The 22,321-nt window shown below is 47.7% G+C and overlaps 1 protein-coding gene across 2 annotated transcripts; it reads right to left on the reverse strand.

Moving 5' to 3' along the window:
* Positions 1-1,474: 1,474 nt before the first annotated feature.
* On the reverse strand, positions 1,475-16,738 carry MLEC (malectin). Of its 2 annotated transcripts, none has more exons than XM_058691088.1 (5): positions 16,493-16,738; positions 9,446-9,624; positions 8,690-8,866; positions 8,526-8,583; positions 1,475-7,121 (listed from the first exon to the last, which is right to left on the reverse strand). In XM_058691088.1, the coding sequence occupies exons 1-5, from the start codon at positions 16,494-16,496 to the stop codon at positions 6,892-6,894; spliced, it is 648 nt and encodes a 215-aa protein (XP_058547071.1). In that variant the 5' UTR covers positions 16,497-16,738; the 3' UTR covers positions 1,475-6,891. The 2 variants fall into 2 exon arrangements, with proteins under 2 accessions (XP_058547071.1, XP_058547070.1); XM_058691087.1 differs by lacking the exon at positions 16,493-16,738 and adding an exon at positions 16,028-16,423.
* Positions 16,739-22,321: the final 5,583 nt, after the last annotated feature.

The following is a 22,321-nucleotide window of genomic DNA, read 5'->3' on the forward strand; positions in this document are numbered from 1 at the left end:
TCAGGCTGTCAGAGAACAGAGGCAATCCCACTGCAGAACCTCCCTGCTCCACGTCCTCTCTTCCTTGACCCCTCACCACTGCTAATAGCAATGAGCTTTCCAGTAAATGTGGAGAAAACTCCTCTCTCTTCCTCTATACGGGACGGAGGGGGGGTGGGGTACTAAGTATGGAGAAAGGTCCGACACACCGGCTCCAGCCAACCGGGAGCCTGATTTCCTTCACGAGATTAAGATCTGGACCCAAGGAGCGGTTTCACCCAACCCCCAGCACTTGGCCCAAGATCTTCTGTCAGTTTTCCTCCCTGCAACTCCCTAGAGCAAGGCTTCTTCAGGTCTCTTCCCCCATTTGGCAGCTCGTGGAAAGCTACTTGAAATAGTAACAGCTAGGTCTGAATTAGTAAAGAACTCCAGTTATGGGTGGGCTCGAGCTAAGAAAGAGGCTCTGTGGGCCTCCTGGTTTATTTGGGCCCTGAGAACAGACGCCATCAACACTGGCCTCATTCTTGGAGCTGAGCAATGAATTCTGCCCTTTAAGGGATAACTGAGGGAAGTAGGCCAAACTCTCCTGGTACCAGCAGCCTCCATTCTTGCTGGAGAAATACAGCAGGTAGGTTCTGGAGTCTGGAGCCAGTCACATAGCATGGTGGGGAAAGGAAAGGTAATCAGAGTAATAGAGAGTAATGATGAGCCAGAATCCTGGTGTAAAGTCCTAGCTCCGTCTAGGCTGGCTCTATGGCCTTGGGCAAGTCACTTCACCTACGTAAGGCTAATACCAACTGTTTTGTTGAAGATTAAACAGAAATAACTTCTGTAAAAGTGCTTGGCATTGTGCCTCATCCATTTCAAGGGCTCCATTAAGGGATATCTACAATTATCCTTATAGCTTAGAGAGAACAGGGGCTTTGCAGGCAGATAGACTGAATTTGAAACCTGGCTTCACTGTTTACTGACTAGCCTGGGGTAAATTAAGTTTTTTGAGTTTCATGCTCCTCAGCTGTGAACAAGGTAGATTCATTACAGGGGGAAAAAGTCCTTCCTGCTCTTTCTGCATATACATCCTTCCCAATGTATACTCAACACTGACAACACACCTGAAAAGGAGAAAGCAGAGAAAATCGTCCCAGGGCTCGGTCTGTCCACAGGCTGTCATGGAAGCTGAGGGAAAGATGTGCATTGGGAGGGAGAGTCGAGTCATGGCCTGGCATTCCAGTGAAAGTGGAAACAAAACAAAACAACTGTTTATTTTTCCTTGAATGCACTGCTGGCTGAAATGGCCAGGCAGTTTTACAGAACTTCATTCTCTCAACCAAACATCCCGGCGAAAACAGAAGCAAGAGACACGAGGCTAAAATGGACAAAAGCCGCCGGTCTTGTCCCAGGAGAGCCCTTTGCAGCTAAGTGAGCCCCCATGTCTCCCTTTTCCCACTCAATCACTTCACCTCTTCACAATCAAGTTCAAACTCAATCTCAACAGTGTCACTGCAAATTGTTTATTAAAACACAAAGCAATGGACAGTGAAAAACATCCTGATTTTTTTACTTTTTGGTGGGAGTAGGATGGGGCATGTAAGGGGTAGGGACAGATGGAGACAGCCCAGAAGGAAAGACAGCTCTATCCACCCCCCACTGCTTTCCCGGGCCAGCCAGGTTCAAAGCCCCTCAATCACATCTCACTGTGCTGCTGTAAATGCATGTTGTGGCTACAGTTTGTTTCGCCGCGGCAGGGAGAGGATGGGAATCTAGGAGCTACCAGGCCTACTAAGAACTTGCCACTCTTCTCCAGTACTTGGTATAGAACGGAGCAGCCAGGCCCAATGGGGGCGGGGGGGGGGGGGGGGGGCAGGGGGGGGGGGGAAGGAGGCAGGGGTGGTTTCCTGACAAGCCAGGTTAGGCCAATAATTGTTGAAGAGGCTGCTCTGAGCTCAGAATGGGCAGCTGGTCCTAGTGTGTGAGAACATGGTGGAAGGAGGATGCAAAGAGGGAACTAATCCAGGGTCAAATTTCTTTTCATTCCCTGGATCGTAACACGCCAGGGAAGAGGAGTCAAGAACGCCTCATTCCTGGTTTTGCCGTAAAGACTCTCCCTGCCAATTCTCCCCTCCCACCTGGCAACTCGGCTCTCCTTTCCTGACAGTTGTCCTTTCAAAGGACGGAAAGCACACTTCAGTTTGTTGTTGTTTTCCCTCATACTGAAATAAAGCACTGAAGCTCAAAATAGAGGTGAGAACGAAGTTCTGCTTCTCCTGGTGCTGTGTGCCCCCACCTCACAAGACTGCCTGCATGTGAGAGGTGCCAGGGCCCTCCCTGCCAACTCTAACAGGACTACTGTTTCCCTGGCTGCCGGCACAATCCTGGCTCCTTGTCTTTATGATCCTGGAGGGGGTGGGGGGTGGGAGGGGACTGTCCCAAGAGATCCATCCTGCTCTTTTTCTGCCAGTCCAGCCAGTCCCCAAATTATCTGCTCTTATCAAAATGATTTGGCAGCCGAAGGCAGGCCACCCAAAAGGCAGCTGGGGAAGGACAAACTAGATCGGCAGCAAGCCACCCACGTTCAAAGAAGAAATCTGCCCTAGCTGGGCAGCTGACCCACTGATGCCAATCTGGTCTCATAATAAAATGAGGAAATCTAGCCCTCTTGCCCCAGAAGAGGTCTAAATACAGAAAGAGTCCTAGCTCGGACAGAACGGGAGAAATTACTCTGATCTCTCTGAAGCTTGAACATTAAGGCTTCTTTGCAATATTTTTAGAGCTCTTTGATCACTAATTATATCTTTCCATAGAAGAGAAGCAGACTTCTAAGATTTCTGAACAGATCCCGGGTGTTTCTGGTTCTGCTTCCGCACTATCACTGAGCCTTACCCCAGGCTCCTTTCCCCCAGGGCCACAGCCGAAGGAGGCCCAAGCATCTCCTCCTCCTCCCTTGTTTTGAACAGGAGCATCTGTTAGTCTCTCACTTTGGAAAGTTCACCTGCTCTCCTAGGTCCTTTGGAGAGGCATAGAGGACAATATTACATGTTGCCACTTGATGCCATTAAGGCTCCTCGAGGCAAGAAGACACTTGAATTAGGTTAGAGCCGGCCAGCAAAGGGGAGGGGGAGAAAGGGATGGGGATGCAGCCCCACGGCAGGGACTGTAAGACCCCTGCCCAGACCTGAATCTAAAGGGAATGCCCACCCTGGCTCAGAGCAGGAGAGGAAAAGGCACTGTGCTGACCGGGGTGGGTCCTGCCCCAATCTCCAGGGAGGGTAGAGAACCCGTGGACTCTTTCCCTGGTCTTCCCAAGGAGAGCCAATTTCTAGAGAAAGGAGTATATGTGCTAGGAAAGGGAAAATACTGCTGCTGTTTTCTGAAGTTCAACTGAGATTCTAGAAGCCATGGCCAGGTCTTCCCAGGAGAAAGTAGAAGCAGGATAAGAAGGAAGAGAAATTCCTTAAAACAGAAGCTTCTCTAAAAAGATAAAGAAGTCAAAACACAATTCCAAAACCAGATTAGTTTCCAGACACAGAAAGGGGCAGGTAAACTTAACTTGAACTTCACCCCATCTCTTCAAAGCCTAATTGACCTCTAATGTGCTCTCCCAATTTCAGGCCAGTATCTCTTAGGCAAACAGTGGAAAAAAGAGAAAAGGTTACATTCTCAAACCAGCCGGTAGTGACCCTACAGGTCCTGTGCCGCCCCCACCCCCACCACCCGGGAGTCTAACACCACTGACACTCGAAGATAACCATTTTTCAAGTCACCAGAATTCAAGATATCCACTGAGCAGCTTCTCCTCCATAGTGGAGATGTTACAGAAATATGGATCTGGTTTAGGGGACATGAGTCCCACAGATTATTTCCTGGCAGGATGTTTCAGTCAGCATGAGTGAAACCCAAAAAGGCCAGCTGGCCCCTGACCCAAATCAGAGCTACACTGAAGACTCTCAGTCTATCCCCAGCAGAACATCTTAACGTGGTCCACCCAGAAACTGAACCGAAGCCACATTCCTGGCAAAAGGAGTTTCATCTTGGCCGTCTGCTCTTGGCTTTGGCCAGCTGGGCTCAGGGAGATCTAAAAACCTAGGACAGTGCATGGATCCAGTAGAAGAGTCCAGGCCTCCCCTTCCCCAGAGCTAAGTGGCATCCCTCATCACCTCCCCAACCCCAGATAGACTCCCTACAGCGTAGCTGCCTGGTCCTAGCACTAGCTCAAAATACAGGCAGGAGAACAAACAGTGCAAAAAGCAAACAACGAACAGAGTAATTTGTGACGTACACTATACAAAAATAAAAATAAAGAGTGCCCCACCCCACCCCTTTAACCTAAAATTCATGTACCTATATCATCTTGAAGGAGCCCCCCACTCCCCGAACAAAAAAAAAAAGCTTTCAAGTTCAGCATCATGGGCCAGCTGTGACCAGCCCTGGGCAGCTGTTAGCTGGGTGGACTTGGCTCCAGGGGACTCCACCCCAGCCCCCCACCATACTTCTTCCTGTTTCCTCACTTCTCCTTTAGTTTTTGTGAGCCATAGAAAGATGTTCCTTCCTTTCGGACACAAGCAGAGGAAAATGCCCATCCCTATCCCTGGGCTCAGGGGAAAGGAGTGAGCTTGGAAACAGGGGTGGGCTTGGAAGCAAAGCTGCTTGGCTTACAGTACCGTTAGGAAATGGCCCCAGGAGCCAGGGTTTCCTTCTGAGACTCTGAGTCACTGAAGGGATGGGTTGAGGTGAGTAGGCGGGACCCCTCCTTCCTCAAAGACCCAGGCAAACTAACAAACAAGGCAAAATGGAGGCAGTGAGTCCTCCTTCCTCCTCTTGTCTACTCCATTGACAGTGGCCTCCAGCTTTGAGGAGATCTGATGGAAGGGGAACCAAAGCCACTGTCAGAAGCCCAATTAGTCAGGACGTCCATTGCCCTGGGCAAGGGGTGCCCCGGACCAAGGCTACAGGATGCCATCCTTCAAAGCAGGGAGCTTTGTGAAGCACTCCAGGAAGTGTTCCCCTTATTGCGGCCTCAGGCCACAGTCATCCAGATGCCTGACTCAATCCCCTACTACTGAGGCCTAAGTCACAGCTAAAATAAAGGGCTCCCACTCTCAAAGGACTAAATGTTGGCCCAGAGTAACTCATTAAGAGCCAAAACCCAGGCCATGAGCCCAAGAGCTACTTACTTTGTCACATAAGCAATTCAAATGCGTGGAGCTCTTCAAACACATCAAAAAAAAAAAAAAAAAAAAAAAAAGACAAAATTAAACACATTCTAAAAAGATGAGCCTGGTCTGAGATTCTATGCTGCTCTAGCCCCAGCGGAAGCTAACCCTACTGCTTTCCACCCACAAAACTCTGTGTAGCTTGGTTGGGTCCTCCCTCATTGTTGCTCTAACTGGGAAAAGAATAACAGTGACCAGAAAGAAAAGGCAACAGGGAACCTTCATTTCCTGTACAAGTTTTTCCAGGGAATTGAAGACAGCCACTTGATGCTAAGGCTGGCTTCAGAGCTGCCAGGACTATGGCTGACTAGAAATCTTTCAGCTCCGTCACACCAAGAACCCAACTGCAGCTCAGACGGAAATGAAAGGAAAGGGGCAGACTGCTAGGATCGGGAAGAGGCGCCAGTGGGCCAGATACAGACAATGAGTCTAATTTCTTGGGGCAGCTCTAGGCATAAACCAAAACTGGTTGACTTGTGACACAGAAGGACATGGGAATAAATGAACATCAAATACTAGATAGACACTCTAAACAGTGGTCAGTCACTTAGTAGGGCTCAAGTCTCTGAGGTGGCTCTTAAGTTATGCTAACATAAGCCTTTTCTAATCCAAAGACCAGAAAAGACTTTTAAGGTCAAGTGTTCTGTTGCTGCAGGCTGGAAAGCATCCCTGTCCCCTGGCAGCAAGACCCTACAAAGGGGCCAGTAAAAGAACTGCTGGGTCAGGTCCTCCTGGCTGCTGGCTCAGAGATCCAGGGAGGGAGGTACCAACAAGGTGAGGTGGTAGAGGATAAGACATTCAAGCAGAGGGAACCCCAAATCCCCAGGTCGCCTTCCCTTCTTGGCAATAACTTAGCGGGATGACTGAGAGAGAAAGAAGATATTTCAAATGGGCCAGATTAAAGGGGGAAAAAAATGAGAAGAAATCAAAGTCCCCAACAGGCACTGAAATCAAAATGATTTGTTGTGGTAACAAGTCAGAGGCAACTTGAGGACCTGACATAAACTAATCGTCTTGGATACCAGACAGTCCTCTAACTGGCATATGTCAGGGAGACAAGCAATGACAAAGCGCAAACACTTAAGGTGGAACCATCACTGGGCTGAAACCAGAAAGGCTTCCAAGTAAGGAAGTATCTAATTTTCTTTTCTTTTCTTTTTTTTTTTTTTTTTTTAAATCCCCCTTCTGTTTTCGTCTTTATCATACAAATTATACACCTTCACACATACACAAAGCACACACACTTTCAATCCCAGGACATCTGAAAACTTATCTGGACAGAACTTCAGAACATACCCAACTCCCAGCGCTGGTCTTCTCAGGTAATAAGATGACATTTCCCTGCTGTTAATTTCTAACCTAAAAAAAGGAACCACGTCTGCTCTGCGTTCAGAGTCCTTTCCACTAGGTGTGCAGATGGGGCTCCTTGAACATGGAGGATCTGCTTCACCTTAAGTACCCTGGAGAGGAAAAGAGACGGCTGGGGCCAGCCACAAAGAGAGCACGAGGACTGAAGCAGGGCTGGGACCAGTGGTGGATAAGGGCTGCTCTCTACCCACTCTGCCTCTTTTTTTCTCCTTTAATTTTTGTGTGTGGTTTTGTTTGTTTGTCTGTTAATCACTGTGAAAAATACAGAAACCAAAACCAACATGTTCGGTTTCTTTCCCACACCCCTTCACCCTGTTCAGGATGGTATTTGTTCTCACAACCGGCAGAGGCAGAAGAGGGTTGGAATGAAGACTCCAAAGGCCACCAGGATGGGAAACATGAGGCTGCTGTTGTCCGAGGCATAGGGGTTGGGCGTGCGGGGACCTGACTGCACCCGATTCTTATTGGTCTGTCTTTTGAGATTAGACCCTTCATCGTATTCTTCTTCTTCTTCTTCCTCTTCTTTCTTCTCCAGTCCTGGATGAGGCTGCAGCTTTGGTACATCTGACACAAGAAAATAGACATCTTTTCAGTAAGACCCACACCATTTAAAAAAAAAATTTTTTTTAATGTTTATTTATTTTTGAGAGAGAGAGAGACAGAGTGCGAGCAGGGGAGGGGCAGAGAGGGAGACACAGAATCCAAGGCAGGTTCCAGGCTCCGAGCTGTCAGCACAGAGCTTGACGCAAGGCACGAACCCACAAACCATGAGATCACAACCTGAGCCAAAGTCGGATGCTCAACCGACTGAGCCACCCAGGTGCCCCAAGACCCACACCGTTTAACTGAGACCCTTAAGAGCCATAAATGAGCCACAATAAAGAGATGCTATGACCTATGCAAGGTCTACAGCAAAAAAACAGATGTAGCAGAAACAACTCCTGGCCTAGAGAATAGCAGATGGCTGCAAACACCAGTCTTTTTTAGATTTAACTAAAATGTAGTAAAAGCCCTACTCCAGGGAGGCTTCCTATCACCTTCCTTTTCTACTTCTTCAGAACCGTGAGGACTGGACTGAACAGTGGCAATGACTCGACACCCAAAACTTAACCTTTTCAAATCCCTTCTGCAGCCTCCACAATCCCATATGCCCTTCTGATTCACACAGCAACTGAGGAAAAGCTGAGCTACAGGGCCCTGGGTTGTCAGCACACACCACCCCTCTGTTCTGCCTGCTCCTTAGGGACTCAAGCTACAAATCTGTTTTTGTGGCAAGACATCTGCCTAGATGTCATAACACCAGCATCTTGGGACACATCAAGACAACAGGATGAGCCCCTTGTTGCATTAAGGATGAGTTTCGGGAAAGGGTACAGAGGCCGAATGGAAGAGAAAAGTCACTAAGACACCAGCTTTCTGTGCAAAAATCAGCCTGGGAAGCTGGCAGCCAGGATCATCTCAATGCTGAGAAAGTGATATACCCTAAGGCTGGATCCCAAGGACAAGGAGACATTCGGAAGTGGACTTTTGTCCAGTGCAGTTGAGCAATGCCCGAGAGCACACCGAAACGCTGAAAGACTCCTCCCTCTTGCCTTTTCCCTTTCTGCCCCCAGGAAATTGATGTCAAAGAAAGAGAATAAGGACAGGTTTTAGGCGATTCCAAGACTAGAAGGGTCAAGGCACACCAGTAGTTACCATTATTAAGCCCCATTTACAGTGAACTTAAAGGAATTTGTCCAAAACCAAACAGCTGATTAAGTGGCAGCAGCAAAATCTGAACACAGACCTTACTCCAAAGCTATGGTCAGCACCATGCTGCACCCCGTCCCCATCCATCTGACTTTGGATTCCCCACAATTTGGCTTTAAGTGTTTATACAAAAGTGAATGGCTAAATTATTCCCCCAAGGCTTTCCTCAATCATATCCTTCAGACCAAGGCAAAAAAGCAAGTTAAAAACACCACTTACCATCCACTGTCCCAGCCATGATGTAGAGTGCACAAACTTTGGGATTGTCATAGTACCCCTGGGAAATGGGAGAACCGGGGTCAGCACCACGCAGCAGTAAACATTCCCCCACCCCCACTCTTTTAAACATCTCCTCAGCTGGGAAGGCAGAGGGAGAGCATTACCTTTACAAACTCGATGTAGAGTTTCCCCGTGAAGGTGGACACCTCCCCTTGGACACTCAGCTTTCCCTTTCTGATGCTCATAGGGATGATTTCATCATGAGCTGTGCTGTGCCCAACACGATCAAAGATGTCCAAGTCCTTCACCACGACATGGCCATTCAGTCGCACATCAAATACCTTCCACGATTAAAATAAAAAGAAAGAGAGACAATGTCAAAACCATCAGCTTCATACTCCTTTAGCAGCTGGACATCATGTACCTGTTTGGGCTTCAAGTTCAGAAATAATTTTTAAAATGAAAGAGCTGGATATAGTCAAGGGTACAGAGTTCTTTACATGAGCCAAATCAAAGCCATGTTCCTTCATGGTCAAGGTCTCATACTGGCCTTAGGAAACAAAGAATATAAACAAAAAGCTCAACATGGAAAAAGAAAAATGCTCAACATGGAAAGAAGGAAATTCATAAGAAGAGACAGGAAAAGAATAAGGTTAAAAACAAGAAGGTGCTGACAAGTAAGGAAGACGACCAGGATCAGTTAGTTGCCAAGAACTAAGAGTCTGGCATTGCCTTCTGTCACCAACCCCCAAGGCAAGTGCAGCCTTGTGAGCAACGGGACATCGCTTCTCGAGGGGCAGAAGGAATCCAGCTTCTCCTCAAAGCTCACCTGTTCCTCCCTTCTGGGGAGGCTCTTACATTCTCTGGCCCATAGCAGGGGACTATCCAAGAGTGGCAATGTCCCACTGACCAGGCCTCACCTTCTGCTGGGACTGTGCAAAGTAGACCTCAGCAAATTTCAACACCAGCACGTAGTCCCCCTCCTCCTTGATGGGCACTTCGTAGCCAAAAGTCTCCTCATTGTACCGCTCTGTTTGATACAGGATCTGGTCCTCGGGGTTGGAACGCAGGATTGGCAGTTTCATACCATAGTCGGAGGCTGGGGACAAAAGACAAAGAGACACCACATCAGAGGCAAGACACACAAAAATTGCAGAGACCCCACAACTGCCAGAGCCATTTCTGGGGCAATGCTAGTAACCCTCCCAGGGGAAGGGGCCACCCCCTCTGCATCTGGCTTTAAAGAGACCAGACACAAAGGCAAGCATCAGAGAGCCTAATGGCTCTAAGGAAGAAAAAGTGAAAGAAACCAAACACTAATCACCCCAACAGCTCCCTAACCCTCAGAGAAGAACTTCTTAGAAGCTTGTTAAAATGACTTTCCTCAACCGCAGAGAGTGACAGGAAGAAAACAGGCAAAAGCTACAGCTCCTGGCTCCCTGAGAGGGGAGCTTCAGAGAAACCTCATAAAACAGGGGGGGATGGCCAAGAACTCTGCAAGACCATTAAGTTCAAAGAGTTTTTTTCATTCAGAAAAGCTCAAGGGTATAAAACAAACAGGAAATGTTAGGCAAGTCATTCTGCATTGTCTTTACTACAAATAAGATACCAGCTTAGTTGCTTTTTATAATTTTCATTCACAAAGTTCCAAGGGTGGTAAATACCAGAGAAACATGCTCACAAAAAGGGCGTGATACTCTCTAATTTCTTTTACATGCAAGCACCTTACTTCCCACAAACTCACAAAACTCAACCTCACCTACTCTCTCCTGAACGTATCCCCAGTTAATCCAAAAGAGTTCACAACCAAAAAGTTCCTAATGTAGCCCCAGCACCTAACAAAGTCCCTGGCACATAAATAGGCACTCAAGATGATTCGCTGAACCAACAAACAGCAACTAAGGAGGTGCCTGAGGAGCAGTGAAGCCATGCTATTCTTTCCATAGGGCTAAGCCATCCTTGCAGGAAAAAAAATCTGCCAAGGTCCTATTGGCACCTCTGGCCTAAGATGCCCAAGTCCTGGGGGAGCCACCTTTCCCATCTCACACACTGATAAGGAATAAGGCAGGGTAAAAGTAAAAAGTTAGAGGTGCCTGGCTGGCTCAGTTGATACAGCATGTGACTCTTAACCTCAGAGTCATGAGTGTTTATGCCCCACACTGAGGGTAAAGCTTACATTTAAAAAAAAAAAAAAAAAAAAAAAAAAAAAAGGTAAAAAGTTACATACCTTGAGTCAGTATCAAAAAGCCAAAAACCTCTACTGCCCCCAGCCTTCTTCCCCCAACCTTAGTAGGAGACAAGATTACACATGTTTTTCTCCCCCCCACCACATAACAAATTAAACTGGGGTCTTGCCTCAAATATTAGACACTGACCGCACTCCAGCCTCAGAGATGAATAGCTATGCTTCCTCCTTCAGAGAGCAGCCTCTCTGACTCCTTTATCCTGTAAACACAATGAGGTTTCCCAGTGCTCCATAATCTACTTTCCAAACTGCAGACTTAGCAATGATTTCAGTACACCCGCCTAGTCTCTCCTCCAGCCTGGGATTAAGATTTCAAGACCACCTTCCAATCTCACATGATGACTCTGAAGACATTTGGCACCTAGATCCTTTGGGAGATGTCCAAGAGCAGTCATCCCTGGAGCTTTATCATCTGAATCACCACAACTCCAACAGGATCTTTTATCTCTAAGGAAGGTGAAAGAGTAACTAAAGAGCCAGCAGCTAAGGTCAAGCCCTCAACAAAAAAAAAACATAACTGTTAACAGTTCCTGTAAGTGAACAGTTAGCCGTGACATCAGATGGACCTGATGAGACAATGCAACAGGAAACTTATTGCGCTTTTGTCTTCAGGCTTTTTTCTTTTTATTTCTTCTCAAGAAATCAAAGGGTGGCCAAGTAGCACTACAAAGGACGGACTGCCAACATGCCTCAGCTCTTTCCCAGGCTCAAACCGTTATACCATGAAGATTAAAAGACTGCTATTTCTCTTCCACTTGAGCTCTAAGAATTCCCTTCTTCCAGGAGGACCGTGATCCTTACAAATTTGGAACATTAACTACATTTGCTTTTTACATACACAGGGAATTTTGTACATGTGTGGGGAATCTTTTTTCTTTCTTTCTTTCTCGTGAGCGGAAAAAGTGAGAAACTGACAGTAATGTAATCTGTAAGAGCCGCAGTCTCACAACTAACAAAACTCAGCCATGTGAATAAAAACTACTCAACAACCTTGGAATTACCTTTAAATATTTTTCCTGTAAAGCCCAAGTGGCTTTCCCAGGAGATCTGCCACATGCAAAGCTGCATTTGTCCAAGTCCCAAGTGATGCAGCAGTAAAAAGGGTTTCTTTCTTTCCCCTTTAGACTTTAGGTATTCACAGCTAAACAGATCTCTCTAAAATACAGTGACGTGTACACAGTCAGCACACTGCTGAAGTTGGCACAATATAGCTCAGACAGTTAACCAGAAAGGAAGGCGGCCAAAGGGCCTACATTATGTCTGCTGCTTCTTAGTTCAGGACAATGGAGGAACCAGGCTGTTTGAAAAATTCAGCCCCAGTTTGAGAGTAAGACAGGCCTGGATTTGAATCCTGGCTCCGCCGCCTAGCATGTGGTGTGGAACGATTTGTCTTCTCACCTATAAAATGGGGATAACACCTATCCCACAGGTTGCATGTAGGGAGATCTGTAAACAGCTTAATACAGTGCCTCATAGAGACACAGACAGACATAAAGGTATGCCACCCAGGCAAGCATATGCACACAATAAGCACCAAAAAAAAAAAAAAAAAAAAAAAAAGATGCCTCCACTCCCAGGAGTTTAGGGAATGGACCAAGTGGAAATGGAAGTAATAAAAAATTGGAAAACTGCGGTGAGGAACCACAGCAGTGAAAAAGCCAGAATGAGCTGGAAGCTGTCCTACACGAGACCACCACTGCAGAGCTGCTGTGGCACTCCACCCTTGCCACCCCACCCTTGCCACCCCGAGGTTAGGCCTCCCACCTGACCGCTAGCTTATTCTTCTCAGTCACTTCCTTCTCACGCAAGGCGAGTCCATAAAGAATTATTCTGAATGCACTGAGGCGGGGAACCTTGAGGATTCAGTTAATCAAAAAGGAAGGGCCAAAGGGCCTACATTATGTCTGCTGTTTCTTACTTAGTTCAGGACAATGGAGGAGCCAGGCGACTTAAAAAATTCAGCTCCAGTTTGAGAGTAAGACAGGCCTGGATTTGAACCCTGCCTCTGCAAACTACTATATGATTTGGAACAGATTGTTATCTCTAGGTGTTTTTTCACCTGTAAAATGGGGATACCGCCTACCTAAGTTCTCTACCTGTGAACTTCTGCTACTTAGAGGGCCTGCAGATGAAGCCGGCCTCTTAGGCGAAAGTATGGAGAGAAAATTCTAAACAAATCCCACAGCCTTAAGCAAATCAGACACAGCAGTGACCCTCAGCGTCTTTCATGCTCTAATCTCCCCAGAGCCAAATCCCTCCCCAGCCAAAAGGAAGGCTGCCCAGAAAAGGGTCTTCCTTAGGCCCGCAGAATTAGTAATCTAATAGGTTCAGGCCCTTAGCCACCTTTTTTCCCCTCTGGAACCATGTTCTGCCCTACTTATAACTTCATGTGAAAGGTCATCAAGAACAGAGAAAGATAGAGACACTTAAACCCACTCTGGGCAAGAGAGTTTTCAGACTCAGGTCACTGATTTCTAGAGCACGAGAAGTTATAGTACGAAGGAAAACAAGGCCCAGAGAGATAAAGCCTGTTCTTCAAGGTCATACAAATGATTGGCAGATATCTTTCTATGAAGAGGAAATAGCCTCTCCTAAAACCAGGCCAAGTCCTGCGCCCTCAGGCCAAATAACCAGGCCTTTTCCTCCTGAGTCAGGAGGAACCCAGAATGAACAAGAACCTGGAATTTGCAGCATGCCAAAGCCCCAAGTTGAGCACTCTATAGTGATATTTCCATCTGGTGAAGCCCACAAGTTGAAAAAGCCTTTCCCAGGCTATGAGGATCTCCTGTGAGCACTAGCTACCCTCAAGGCAGAAATGAAATTCAATAAACATTATGAAGTACCTTTGAAAGCAAAAGCCACTAGGTGCTCTAAGCCACTCACGGTTACAAGAATGCTGAACTACAAAGACACTATAGAGAAACACCAAGTTCAAAAGCAGGCCAAACCCTTATCTGGATTAACTTGGCAACAAATGCCTAAATCCATTCAACATAAAACGAACCAATGCTGGAAACAATATCGCCGGCATGTGGCAAAAGAAATTAGACATACAGCTCCTACTGCAATTAGTGTAATAGCTGCATGGAGCAAGGGTCTCCAAATACCTGGCACATCCCACCCAAACAGTGCCAGGGAAGGGAAGGCAGAGTGAACAGCTACACTTCCCTTGGTGGCACCGACTCCTTAGCACAGAAACTACAGAGATGCCTCCGGAGAATGGAAGCTGAATCGAATCTAAGACCCAGATCTAAGGCCACCAAAATGCTACTCTCAGTCAGGAACCCAGTAAGTGCAATGATGCAACAGGCTGGTCCAAGCCACAGTTGACAACCAGCCTCCACTCTCCATCCACCCCTTCCTACCGCTACAATTCATGGCCCCTGTCTGTTACACTCTGACAGAGTGGAGCAGGGAACCTCTGTTTATAGAGCACCCCAAAGGCTGGGGTCCAAGACAGGATTCCAGTACACACGAGCTTTGGTAGGTCTCATGTAATTTTACCTGCTACAATAAACCCCTCCAAAGAAATTGCAACCATGAGCCAATAACCCAAGGACAGAGAGCCTGGCTGACTGCTGACCAGCACCACACCCTCCCCCTGCAAATCACCTGCACCAGCAAATTAAAACCAGGATTTCTGAACTGGGAACTGAACCTGCATGGTCTTAGCTTTTTCCTCTGCACAATAAACCTAATAGGATCATGTAATATGTAAAGCCTGGTATCTGTCAAGTGAAAGAAACCATCTGCACACGTCCTCACCATTCCTATCTCAAGAGGCAAAGTCCACAAACGGTCTCTAGTTTCCTCAAGAGCTCCTTCCTCCCTCCCCACACCCATGAAGAAAGAGGAAGGGTCCAGGATGGAGACAGCAGCGACCTCGTGCTTATGTGAAGTCTGGCTTCGGCTGCTGTTACAGCTGCTAAAGACCGGGGCCCTGACTCAGCTGAACCCAGGCCACTGAGACCTACATGCCAGGGCTAAGTAAATTCCAAGACAAACACAGAACTTCAGAAAACAGCCCTGTGTCCCAACATCCTCACATGTATGGAAGCAATACACCCTCGAATACAACAAACTCCAGGACACTGCAACTAACTTGGAAGAACTAAGTTAAACCCTTTCGTAAAGGCAAGAGCCAAATCTGGGCATCGTGGAAAGAATGAGAGAAAGTCTGTCTCTTAGCTTTCTGGAGATGGCACACTGCCAATTTGGCAGCCTCTGAACCCAGCATACAACATAAATCTCCTTCCAACACACGAAATAAGGAACTTCCCTCTTAAACCTGTTGTCCAATCCCACTTAACAGAAGAAAGCGTCTAGAGCAGATTTTCCCAAAGTCTGGTCTGAGGATGCCCAACATCAGAAGCCCCTGGTGCAGAAACGTGGGTTTAATCTATTAGGTCTGGAATCTGCATTTTTAGCCAGCTCCCCCCCACCCCCACCCTGCCATTCTTACACTAACTCTGAGAACTGCGCAGCTCTGTGAAAACTACTGTTGCTGGTCAGTTAAGTCAGAATCATTTTCCCCATACACTGGAATCCTACCCCTCGAGACTTCTTAGGGTAGGCGCTACACGCTCTACACACTCTCGGATAGAATACTCCGAAGGTTCCACTGGCTGACCCAGTTGACACTCCACCAGCCTCACGTGCAGGATGGCTTCAGTATAACCACCCTCTGGGGTGGCCTCAGCTTCTACTTTTGAGCACACATAGTCCTCACTCTAAAGGGGGGAGCAGGAGGAGGCTACAATCAAACTTTCCTGGCTCATCGTCTTCGAAGATTCCTTTCTATTCCGGCTAAGAATCAAGCCCCGCTCCTGCAGAAGGGGTAAGGAAAGCGGCCGATTTCTGGGATGGCAAGAATCTAGCAGGAACGGTCGTGATACAGCACGGCAAAACCACCCAGGCCTGGGACACTGATAACCTACGACCCGTGAGGCCTCGAGGTGGCAACAAGCCGCCCTCGTCTTTAGTTTCCCAGATCGGCTGGAAGAGAGGGGTTAAGAAAATGCAGGATGTGAGGTCCAAATATAACTTCTCGCCAACTCTGCCTCAATCTCTCTTCGTAGCTTCGAGACCGCGCCAGGCTCTGAGCTCTGACCGGGTCCCGGAGGAAACCGCAGAGACGGACTTGGCTCCGGAGACGTGGCCCCAGGGTCGAGGAAGGGGCTCAGAGCCCGCAGCCCTCGGTCGACTGCGCCCAGCACGGCAGGCCCCGGATCCCACGGCTCGGCTGAGGGGCTCTCACCTCGGCCCACCCGACCTTCCAAAGGGTCCTTGCGGAAGTGGATCCCGTGCACGTCCACATGCGCCTCGCCGCCCGCGTTGACGGCCCAAATGACGCTCTCGGGCAGCCCGGCCCCCGCCGAGCAGACCACGCCGAGCCCCGGCCCCCGGAGCGCCGGCGGCAGCAGCAGCAGCAATAGCAGTTGCAGGAGCGCCACGCCGGCTCCCTCAACCGCCCGGGCCTCCAGCATGGCGGCCACCACAGCGGGGGCAGCCTCCGCCGACCCTCGTCCTCAGTCGGCCGCCAGGCCGCCCCGGGCTCAGAAAAACAGCGCCACGGGCCGCTCTGCTTCAGTCGCCGGGGACATGTCGCTCTCAGGCCTCCTTCTCAGCCACGGGTGCCGCCTCCCACCTCAGGAACAACCTACCCCGCCGCCCAGCCCCCCACGACCCTACAGCCAATCAGCGCCCGGCCCTCATTAATTACCCATCGCCCAGCCGGGAGACGCCCGTCCATTGGCTTCCGGGCGAGGGAAAGGGCGTGGCTACTCCCAGGAGCCAGCCCAACCAACAGGCTCGAGAGGGAGCGCGCGCAGAGGTGGGGAGTTCGGTTGAAGCGGCGGTTCAATGCGGAAGTGGCGGGGTGCAGCGCCCAGGCGGCCCCGGAATCCTGCAGCTGAATAGGAAAGGTGGCCTGGGAGGGAAGGTTTAGAGTAGGGCGCACTGACACGTCGCCAACACTTCCGGTGCTCCAGATCCTGGGACCGAATAGGCTCCGGGTAGGGGTGCGTTGCCCACTTTCCCGCCCCCTCTTTTCTCAGGGAGAGGCATGAACATAAGCTCTAGTAGGAGAAGCAGTGGAAACTCTTTCGACCCGAGCCTCAGTCTTTTTCTCTGTGTGAGGCAAAAAACCCATCCTCTCCTAGACAGGTTGCTAGCACAGGTCTTCAGGGCGAGAGTCCCACGGGGACAAGACCCCGCCTCCACCCCTTAGCGAGCTCTGGGCTGGTGGTAGCGTCCAGACGGCCGTCCAATCAGAAGGCTCCAACGCAGCGGAAATGCGTGGCCTTGTGGGGGAGGGGCTCCTGGCTACCCAGGTATCCTTGGCGACAGCCTGGGTCCGTCCCAGCGACTCAGGGGCGGGATCGGGACTTCCCCAACCCTGGTGAGCGGAGTCGCGCGTGGTACCCAGCCTGTAGGTGTACGCGTGACTCGAGCTCCCTTTCTGCTCTTTGGCATTTCACCCAGCGCTTTCCTACATTGGCGATCTCTGCGCTGTGGTCACTGTCCAAACCCCCACTCTTCAGACAGATAAACTGAGGCCCAGAGAGGGACTCAGTGTTGGCCAAAAGGTCACGCTGCAAGTTTAGGGCAGGGCCAGGGCAAATTCCACAAATATTTTTTGAGACCCTACTAGTATGGTTGGCAGATGTAGCAGATAAAATACAGGAAGCCCAATTAACTTTGAATTTCAGGTAAACAAATGGGACATACTATGAAAAAATAATTCACATTTTGTTTAAAATCCAATTTTAACTGGGCTTTTTGCATTTTACCTAACAACCCTACCTACTACGTCCCAGGCAATGAACTTTGTGCAGCAGCGAACAAAAACACCCAGGGTCCTGAATGAGAATTGCAGACTTTGAACTACCCACAGCTCAATTATTTAGCTAGAACAGAGATAAAGGAATGCAGTGAGATACCAAAATCGAGAGGATCCATGGGGGATATGGAAATGCACCATAATTCCTTGCCCAGCCCCCAAGGTCAGACCCCACAGGGTTAACTTTCAGAGTATCCGCCCTCCTGGTCCCACTTTTTCCCTCCATAATTTGCAAGGATCTGGACTAGCTTGCTCCCACAGACATGTAAACGTCTCAAGGCACCTCTGAAGTCCTGCACTAGGGTTTCTTATCCCATTCTCCACTTCTCTGAAAACTCATCTTTGGAGAAAACTGACAAGTCAGCGCTTGAATAGCCGTCAGAGCAGGAGTATGGTGCAAATGGGAAACACAGGGACAAAGAGGTGATGGAGGCTTCCTCCCTCCCAGGCAGCTGACCTGTAGAGCCACACACTAAACTACCTACAGGAGCTCTTGTTTATTTTACCTTTAAGGTAGTGTAGTCCGGGAGAAACTATCACAAGACCTAACCTTAAGCCTTCTCTCGGTTCCCCAGATCCTTGGTCACCCCACGAGATGAATAGGATACTTGGCTAGTTCCCATTGGGCTCCTCAGATTCCATTCCTGACTGGGCTACCTTTGTACAGAGGAGTCTGGCCCAGCTTTTTGAGATCCAGTATCTGGTGAATTAGACCACCTCTTCGGTAAAATAAAAGTTCTGAGACCCTGGAGGCAGGATGAGCATGGAATCTGAGCTAGATTGCCTGGGTTCCAAGCTGTGCTGCACCATTTATTCACTGTGTGGCCGGCCTTGGGCAAGTGTTCTACCTCTCTGAGTTTCAGTTTCCTCAACTGACAAAGACATAGTAGTAGTTCCCACTCTGAAGGCTAGATCTGAGGCTTATAAAAGGTAATGCAACCATTTGACCCAGCAATTTAACTCCATTTGACCCAAGAGAAATGAAAACATGTGTCCCCGCAAAGTGCATGAATGTTCACAGCAGCATTATTCACAACAACTGAAAAGTGGAAGCAACGAAGTGTCCATCAACTGATGAATGGATAAACAAAATGTGGTATATTTATACAATAAACTATTGTTCAACCAAAAAAAGGTAATAAAGTACGGTTACACACTACAACATGGATGAACATTGAAAACATTACTCTGAGTGAAAGAAGCTAGACATAAAAGGCCACAAATTGCATTATTGAATTTATATAAAATGTCCAGAATAGGTAAATCTATACAGGCAGAAAGTAGATTAGTAGTTGTCTGGGGCTGGAGGAAGGGAGGCTGGGGGATGATAGCTAACATCTGTTTTAAAAAAATTGCTTGAAGGGGCGCCTGGGTGGCTCAGTCGGTTGAGCATCCGACTTCAGCTCAGGTCACGATCTCGCTCCGTGAGTTCCAGCCCCGCATCGGGCTCTGGGCTGATGGCTCAGAGCCTGGAGCCTGCTTCCGATTCTGGGTCTCCCTCTCTCTCTGCCCCTCCCCCGTTCATGCTCTGTCTCTCTCTCTCTGTCTCAAAAATAAATAAACGTTAAAAAAAATTTTTTTTAAATAAAAAAAAATTGCTTGAAGCCTACCAGCACCCTCTCGGGATGGAGAACTTGCCTTCCGTATAGTGATAGGAACTGAGATTTGGGGGTCAGACAGAACTGGGTTCAGTTCCTTTCTCAGTGGCTTCCCAGCTATGTCTGTTACTCCTTTGTAATCACCTCTCTCCTAAAATGCAAAAGGTCATCCACCTCACAGTTGTTGTAAGGATTAAACGAGATATTTTAAAACAGACACCTACCAATAAATTATCTGAAAAAGAAATAAAGAAATTGATTCCATTTACAACAGCATCAAAAACAGTAAAGTACTTGGGAATACATTTAACTAACAAGGTGAAAGATCTCTACTCTGAAAACTGTAAGACATCGATGAAAGAAATTGAAGAAGACACAAATAAATGAAAGATATTCCATGTTCATGGTTGGAAGAACTAATATTGTTAAAATGTCAATACTACCAAAAGCCATCTATAGACTGAATGCAATCCTTGTCAAGATTCCAATGGCAGTTCTGGGGCGCCTGGGTGGCGCAGTCGGTTAAGCGTCCGACTTCAGCCAGGTCACGATCTCGCGGTCCGTGAGTTCGAGCCCCGCGTCAGGCTCTGGGCTGACGGCTCGGAGCCTGGAGCCTGTTTCCGCTTCTGTGCCTCCCTCTCTCTCTGCCCCTCCCCGTTCATGCTCTGTCTCTCTCTGTCCCAAAAATAAATAAAAAACGTTGAAAAAAAAAATTAAAAAAAAAAAAGATTCCAATGGCAGTTCTTTACAGAAGTAGAAAAGAACACTTCTAAAATTTATATGGAACCACAAAAGATCCCAAATAGCCAAAGAAATCCTGAGAAAGAAGAACAAAACAGGAGGCATCACAATTCCTGATTTCAAGCTATCCTATAAAGCTATAGTCGTCCAAAAAAAAAAAAAAGGTGTCCATAAATTATTTCTCACTAAAATTGGAAAAATAAAAAATTTTTTTTCGTTTTTTCATTGAAGAAAAAAAATTTTTTAACGTCTATTCATTATTGAGAGACACAAGGCATGAGTAGGGGAGGGGTAGAGAGAGGGGGAAACACAGAATCTGAAGTAGGCTCCAGGCTCTGACCTGTCAGCACAGAGCCCGATGCGGGGCTCGAACTCACAAACCGTGAGATCATGACCCGAGCCAAAGTCAGACGCTTAACCGACTGAGCCACCCAGGTGCCCGCCTCACAAAAACATTTTTTAACAGACACCATTCGTTTATGGAAGAAAGATATACTTTTTATGGAAAATACAGACAACTCAGAAGAGAACTTTAAAACCATAAAATTCACTATAATTCCATCCCTAACTGGGATAAGGCATATAAACTCAGGCCTTGATGGAGCAGGTTCTTAACAGCCATTGGTTCCCACCCACTTATTCTCACAACCACCTCAAGAAGATGGGAAAAAAATGTCCCCCATTTTGCAGATGAGAAGCTCAAGTTCAGTAGGGTTAGGTGATTTGCCCACACAATGAGAGCCAAAGTCTGGTGTTTTTTGGCTTCTAATCTAGTAATCTGCCTCTGAACCGGGTTACCTCTCAGACACCACTTGGTGCAAATCACAGCCCCACCATTAATTACCATGTACGTGACTTTGGGTAAATAAATTTATCTCTATCAGCCTCAGTTTCCTTATCTGTGAAATGGAGAGAATAATTGTACATATCTTGTAGAATTGCAGAAAATAAAAAGATATATTTTAAACAAGGAAAATAAAAAGGACATGTTTTAAAAGTGAGCATGGGACCCTGGAGCCCATAGCTAAATGCTCAATAAATATTAGTCATGGGTGTTTGGGGGCATAGAGCCCCGGACTCAAAGCCTAGCTTTACTTTTTTAGAGCTGTGTGGACTTGGGAAAGTCATTTCTCCTCTCTGGACCTTGGTTGCCTCATCTGTGAAGTGGAACTTATTAGAAGATCCACCATACAAGGGTGATAGGAACCCTTAACAGAGTGCCTGGCCCATCGTAGGCCTTCAATGCACAGTAGCTATTTATCATATAAAAATAAATAATTGTATAATATTGGCACTGAATAAATAGAAAAGGTCCTGGTGAAGTGCTCAGGCTGAAAAGTTGAGAAAAACCCTCCCACACACAGGACGAGGCAAGAACCAAAGGGAACCAGAGTTCAAAAGTGGAAAATGGAGCAGCTGTTGGTAAGCCCCCAGGGGCAGTTTCACCTTGACCCACAAAACTGAAAAGGGGTGTGTCTTCCTGAACAGATAAGGATCAGAAGAACAAAGCATGCTATTAATTAAGTCTTGCCTATTTTAAGTTTATGGACTATTCTTCCCTTAAAGATAAGCTCACAATAAAAGTTCAAAAGGTAAACACAGAAAGGGGGTGGGGGCCAGTCCTGCCTTCTGCTCAGCACCCCCTGCCAGGTGGCTGGTCTTGTCCCAAAGCCAAGTTTCCTCACCTAGGGCCTCTAACATTCAGACAGCCAGGGGACCAGATCTTCCCAGAGAGTCCAGGAACCAGCCCATGGTGTCTCCTTGTCCTGGCCCCCAGTGAGCCACTGGAACTGAACTTCAGGGGAGGGAGAATGGACTTGGCTTTTCTTCACTTCCCCCAGAAGGATATGAGTCACAGGGAAGAAGCCAGGCAGGATTAGAGTTGCCTAGGACATGGACAGAAAAAGCGAGCGCCTTCCCATCTGGGTGACCTTGGGCAAGTCACTTCCCTTCTGCAGCTGGGTTGGAATGAGGATTATAGAAAGTAGACTTTGGGAGAATGCCTTCCATGGCTATCGAAAGCGCTCCACATAAGCTAACTGTTATCTCCCAGATTCTTTCCATTGTGTCAAGGGCACAATTTATGGAGTCAGGAACCCCAGAGAGTGTTTATTATCTACTCTAGGTGTCCACTTGGCAAGTCACATCCTCTCTCTGAACCTCAGTTTCCTCATCTGCAAAATGGGGTGACTGTAAAGGTGGAGTGAATTGATGAATGAAAAATATTAACATATACCAACAATACCACATAAATTAAAAAAGTCGCTGCTTTATCTTTTCTGTTCTCTCCCCTAGAGCTGGGCAAATTAGGGAAGCAATTAAGAAATATGAAAACCGAGCTTGCACACTGGATTGTAAATGGCTACTTTAC

Source organism: Neofelis nebulosa, chromosome 11 (genome assembly GCF_028018385.1).
Source record: "Neofelis nebulosa isolate mNeoNeb1 chromosome 11, mNeoNeb1.pri, whole genome shotgun sequence".
In the NCBI taxonomy this organism is placed as follows: Eukaryota; Metazoa; Chordata; class Mammalia; order Carnivora; family Felidae; genus Neofelis; species Neofelis nebulosa.

What these genes read in the sequence shown, in the direction of transcription:
- MLEC (XM_058691087.1), bottom strand. Translation starts at nt 16,256, where the DNA reads ATGCTGGAGGCCCGGGCGGTTGAGGGAGCCGGCGTGGCGCTCCTGCAA. An exon ending in GGAAGGTCGGGTGGGCCGAG is followed by an intron (nt 9,625 to 16,027) that starts GTGAGAGCCCCT and finishes TTTTGTCCCCAG; the next exon opens with CCTCCGACTATGGTATGAAA. An exon ending in TCTACATCGAGTTTGTAAAG is followed by an intron (nt 8,584 to 8,689) that starts GTAATGCTCTCC and finishes CCCATTTCCCAG; the next exon opens with GGGTACTATGACAATCCCAA.